The sequence below is a fragment of the Cornus florida genome, unplaced genomic scaffold (genome assembly GCF_030987335.1).
Source record: "Cornus florida cultivar Cherokee Brave unplaced genomic scaffold, ASM3098733v1 CherokeeBrave_3.0.0_Hap2_Chr05, whole genome shotgun sequence".
Taxonomy (NCBI): Eukaryota; Viridiplantae; Streptophyta; class Magnoliopsida; order Cornales; family Cornaceae; genus Cornus; species Cornus florida.
In genome coordinates, this window is record NW_026775575.1 from 87,056,926 (window position 1) to 87,062,925 (window position 6,000).

The following is a 6,000-nucleotide window of genomic DNA, read 5'->3' on the forward strand; positions in this document are numbered from 1 at the left end:
CTCTTCTTCCTCCGTGAATCCTCAACCCAAAGATAGCTAACTTCTATATATAACTAATTTATATAATTTAAATATTACAAATATCTACTTATCATTACTTCCTTAACCTCCCCATCCTCTCACCTATAATCCATTAAGCCTAATGCCCCAAAGTCCTCTATTTCACATAAATGAAAGTTTCATTTCAAACATACATCATGACTTTGGCTTAATAATATTATTATTATTATTTCCACAATATTATTATATTATTATTATATTCTAATTATTATTATATTATTATTATTCTTATATTCTAATTTTTTTTTATAAAACATAATCCATAAAATATAAATACTAACCTTAGGATAGGTAGAGCACATAAAAACGTAATATACAGAGCACGATAAAATATTATTTTATTATTTATTATTCTTACTTTATATTATTATAAAACACAAATAAATAAAATATAAAAATTAGCATTATAATACGTAGTGCACATAATCAACATTTCACGCACAAATAATTAATTTAATAATCTAACATTAAAAGATGAATAAACCTACACATTATAATATTAATTTAAATAATCACTTCCAAAAATACGGGGTATTACAGTTACGACCCATGAATTCTCCTCCCGTGGGGTTTTCAGGAGATAAGGTGTATCCATTGGGAGCAGCTACCCTTCTAGTGACTGCAGGAACCAGCCCAAAGCAGGTCACTTTTATGGTTGATTTTATAGTGGTGGATTGCCCTTCAGCGTATAATGTTATTCTTGGGAGGACAACTTAAACTCTATTAGAGCCATTACTTCAACTTACCACCTCCTCATGCGTTTCCCGATAGAGCATGGGGTGGGTAAGTTGAGGGGTGACCAAACCACCGCTCGTGAATGCTATCTCACTTCTTTCAGAGAAAAGATGTCCTAGGAAACTATGATAATTGAAGGGTTAGAGGTAAGAGACCAGGAGAAGGTAGAAAAGCAGAAAGTTCGACAAGCCGAACCGATGGAAGACCTACTAGAGGTGAGCTTTGATGATAAGGCCAAGAAGAAAGTGAGCATATGATCCTTGCTTCAACCTGGCATAAAGGGTGAACTCATTCAATTTCTTAAGCAAAACCAGGATGTGTTCGCTTGGACTCACGAGGACATGCCCGGCATAAGTCCGGTCATAATACAACATCATTTGAATGTTCATCCCAGCTTTAAACCCATCAGACATAAAAGAATGACATTCGCCTCTAAACGAAACCAGGCTATATCAGAAGAGGTGGAGAAACTCTTGAGAGCTCACTTTATTCAAGAGGTACATTATCCTGACTAGTTGTCAAATGTGGTCCTTGTAAAGAAAGCCAATGGGAAGTAGAGATTATGCGTAGACTTTACAAAGTTGAACAAGGCCTACCCAAAAGATAGCTTTCCTCTCCCACGTATTGATATGCTAATGGAGGGAACTGCGGGACATGAATTGATGAGCTTCATGGATGCATACTCCGGATATAACCAGATTCCAATGTACCAACCAGACATAGAAAAAACCTCATTTATTACTGATCGGGGTTTGTATTGTTATAGGGTCATGCCATTTGGGTTAAAAAAATGCAAGAGCAATATACCAAAGGTTAGTCAACATGATGTTCAAACAGCAAATCAGACTGAACATGGAAGTCTATATGGACAACATGCTAGTGAAAAGTTGGAAGACTGAAGATCACCTGGCAGACCTACAGGAAACCTTCAAACTGTTGAGGAAGCATAAGATGAAACTCAACCCCAGCAAGTGTGCTTTCGGAGTTGCCTCAGGGAAATTTCTTCGGTATATGGTGAGCAGAAGAGGAATAGAGGCTAATCCAGAAAAGATCCAAGTTGTTCTAGATATGAGGTCACCCAAATCCACGAAGGATCTCCAGCGACTCACAGGGAATGTAATACCCCTAATTTTAAAAAGGATAGTCTCGGCAGTTTACTTTTTATTTCATTATATTGTTGTGTGTCTTTTTGCTTATTTGGTAATTGTTTCGTTGTTTTAATAATTAATTATTTGATTTAATTGTTTAATTGGGCGTTTAAATTTTATTTATTTGTTTTAATGGTTTAATAATTAATTATTTGATTTAATTATTTAATTGGGTGTTTAAATTTTATTTATTTGTTTTAATGGTTTAAATACGTGTTAGATTGCATTAATTGATTTGCGTTAGTGAGTATTAATTTTGGGTGTATTAGTTTAACTAATTATGTTAAGAGATTTATTTATGTAATTAGATTAAATTAGTAACAATGTTTAATGTATTAAATTAGATTCATTTATTTGTTTTAATGGTTTAAATATGTGTTAGATTGCATTAATTGATTTAAGTTAGTGAGTATTAATTTTGGGTGTATTAGTTTAACTAATTACGTTAAGAGATTTATTTATGTAATTAGATTAAATTAGTAACAATATTTCATGTATTAAATTAGATTCATTTGTTTGTTTTAATGGTTTAAATATGTGTTAGATTGCATTAATTGATTTACGTTAGTGAGTATTAATTTTGGATGTATTAGTTTAACTACTTATGTTAAGAGATTTATTTATGTAATTAGATTAAATTTGTAACAATGTTTAATGTATTAAACTACTTGTTAACAAGGGTTTAATTAAACAGTAGGGTTCTCTAAGAAGGTTTGTATAGTAAGCCGCCGTATGTTACAATTTAGATAGTTTCATGGGCCGGCTAGGATTGGAATTAGGGCTCAGTCTCTAATATTACATGGGTTAAGGTTATCGTTTTTCACCTATAAATACAAGCAATACGGTGGTTTAGGGTTTTAGAAAAATAAGCCAAATTCTGTAAAACAGAGAGACCATGAGATACAAAGAATTATAGAGGGATATAAAGAGAGGAAGACTAGGGTTTGGGCTTAGACTAAGACTGAATCAAGGAGGGGAGTTTGGTGTGTGCTACTGGACTAAACTAGGAGCAGCAAAGGTCGTTTAATACAACCGACGTTGCCGGAGTTGATAGAGACGACAGTCAGAGATTTTAATCCAAAGTCTCAAAGGCAAGTTTATGTTCTATTCTTTCCTATGAATCTGTGTTATGTGCATACTTAGGTGGACTCCAGGGATTCAATGAAGGATTAAATACTCTGTTATGCATGTCTGATAGGTATTTAATCCCGTTTACTGAAACCGTGTTGTTAATAAGTATGGTGAATTAATTATATATAACTATACTTAGTTTTGGATTTAATTGATACTCAAATTGTTATAAGTGTATGTATTTAATCCCGTTTACTGAAACTGTGTTGTTAATAAGTATAGTGAATTAATTATATATAATTATACTTAGTTTTGGATTTAATTGATAATCAAATTGTTATAAGTGTATGTATTTAATCTCGTTTACTGAAACTGTGTTGTTAATAAGTATGGTGAATTAATTATATATAACTATACTTAGTTTTGGATTTAATTGATACTCAAATTGTTATAATTGTATATATTTAATCTCGTTTACTGAAACTGTGTTGTTAATAAGTATGGTGAATTAATTATATATAACTATACTTAGTTTTGGATTTAATTGATACCCAAATTGTTATAATTGTATCGATTTATTGTTTATTTTGGAGGATGTGAACGCTATGATTTATTTTAGCAGTCTAAATAATTGGAGCATGATTTCTAGGTTCTCTAGGGAATACCTAATATCATTATATATGTATTAAACTGTACTGATGCATATTTTGGGGAACTGTTGATAAATTAATTAATGTTATTTTTATCAAATTATGTGGATTGGAGGACTGTATGCACCGGTATGGAACGGTGGCATACTAGGGATGGATTAGTTCAAATACTAAGTCCTACTTAAAGTGGATTAAGGTGTGGATTAACCGTAAAGGTTAAGTCCAACTCCTATTAGTGTCAGGTCAGTAAATAACTGAATGACATAATTTTGGTTTCTAGGATGGATTGTTATACATATATCAAATCTCTATACTGGATGGGTGATATTTTGTATTAGGAGGACACGAACTTTATATATATATATATATGATATGGTACCATGGTATGAGCTTGAGTCTCAGGACCACAGTTAGGGCGCGTATATCGCCTAGGATGGATAACTGGACATAGGTGTTGTTCCCTGGTAGGTCTAGGTACTCATAACCACTTTACGTGCAATTTGCATGGTATCTCTACTCAGGCTGAGACAGACCTATTGGACTAGTGAGCGTCCTATAGTGTGTATTTATACATATATGGACTACTCTAGATATTGTTGAGTCTATCTAGGATGTATCTGCGTATTGGATTCCTGTTTGGATCGTAGTAGATCAGGACTTGCATATGGGTCTAACCCACTCTTTTATTTTTCAGGTACTCGTCAGTTCCAGGGTTAAAGTTTGATCGTGCAGAGCAGATACAGACTTCTATTCCACCGACTACGTAGGACTGCTTCCTTATTAGCTTTGTTTGATTTCAGCTATTTTATTTATGTTGGGATTTGTTATTAGGGGTCCACTAGATGGATTCCCGAATTGTAAAATAATTGGAGGTTTTGGAGTTTGGTTCTTAATAATTATATTTTGAGAATTTTCATTAGAATTCATTTCAACCATTTTTACTTATTTCTATTTCAACTTGTATTCGTTGTTCGAACATATTAATTATTTGATATCCCTTGGGTTTGGGCCTGAGCCTGATCAACCCGTGTCTCGGATCCGAGGGGTATCGCAGGGAAGATTGCTACCCTAAGTAGGCTGATTTCTCGAGCAACTGACAGATGTTTACCTTTCTTCTGTACCCTCAAAAAAGCATTTGAATGGACACCAGAATGTGAGCAGGCGTTTCTACAATTCAAGGAATACCTTTCCTCACCACCACTTCTATCAAGAGCAATACTAGGAGAGGACTTGTATTTATATTTGGCTGTCTCCTTATCAGTAGTAAGTTTGGCACTAATGCGAGAGAAAGGTGGGGTTCAGAAGTCGGTGTATTACACAAGTCGGGCACTTAGGGGTGCCGAGGAAAGATATCCGAAAATAGAGAAATTAGCATTTGCCTTAGTCGTGTCAGCTAGGAAACTCAGGCCTTATTTCCAAACTCACAAGATAGTAGTACTAATGGACCAACTTCAAAGGCAGGTTCTCCACAAGCCAGAGACTTCAGGTCGACTTATGAAGTGGTTAATAGAACTCGGGGAGTTTGACATCCAATACAGACCCCGAACTGTAATAAAAGCTCAGGTGATAGCAGATTTTGTTGCTGAGTTCACACCTTCCCAAGAAGACCTGATCAACATTTCCCCAGAAGCAAACCCTCAGATTCAAATAGACAAAAAAGCTACTTGGACTCTTTTTGTTGATGGGTCATCAAATGCACATGTTAGTGGAGCAGGGTTGATCATCACCTCCCCAACACGAGAAAACATTGCCTATGCCCTTCAGTTTGGCTTCAAAGCAACAAACAATGAAGCAGAATATAAGACCCTCATAGTTGGGTTAAGACTGGCAGAAGTCCTCGGGGTGGAGCAGCTCATAGCATACACAGATTCTCAGTTGATAGCAGGGCAAGTCCGAGCAGAATATGAAGCCAAAGATGAGAAAATGAAGGCCTACCTAAAAAAGGTAGAAGAATTAAAAAATCATTTTACGAGATTTTCAGCCCATCAGATCCCATGTGAAAAAAATGCGAATGTAGATGCTCTAGCTAGATTGGCTACCGCGTTAGATCCAGAGGTGAATAGGGCAATACCATTAGAGTACCTGGATAAGCCGAGTACACTTTAAGAAGTTCAAAAGAACGTACAACAGTTAGTGCTCAACATGGGATGGGCAGAGCCTATCATAAAATACATTAAGGAGGGAGAACTTCCTGAAGATAGAAATGAGGCCTGAAAAGTTAAAATTCGACCAGCAAGGTACACCTTCATCAAAGGGGTGTTGTACAAGAGGGGCTTTTCTTTACCCTACCTGCGTTGCGTCTCAGCTGAGGAGGCAAGGTACATTCTAAAGGAGAT

At 35.2% G+C, this 6,000-nt stretch overlaps 1 protein-coding gene across 1 annotated transcript; it reads left to right on the forward strand.

The window, feature by feature from the left end:
- Nucleotides 1-1,617: 1,617 nt before the first annotated feature.
- Nucleotides 1,618-5,770, forward strand: LOC132309626 (uncharacterized). The gene is made up of 2 exons (XM_059807918.1): nucleotides 1,618-1,911; nucleotides 4,826-5,770. The coding sequence occupies exons 1-2, from the start codon at nucleotides 1,618-1,620 to the stop codon at nucleotides 5,768-5,770; spliced, it is 1,239 nt and encodes a 412-aa protein (XP_059663901.1).
- The last annotated feature ends 230 nt before the right edge of the window (nucleotides 5,771-6,000 follow it).

Excerpts from the sequence above, each read along its gene's own strand:
- LOC132309626 (XM_059807918.1), top strand. The coding sequence starts at position 1,618 with ATGATGTTCAAACAGCAAATCAGACTGAACATGGAAGTCTATATGGAC. Across the intron at positions 1,912-4,825 it reads TCCAGCGACTCACAGGGAAT|GCGTTTCTACAATTCAAGGA; the intron begins GTAATACCCCTA and ends GAATGTGAGCAG.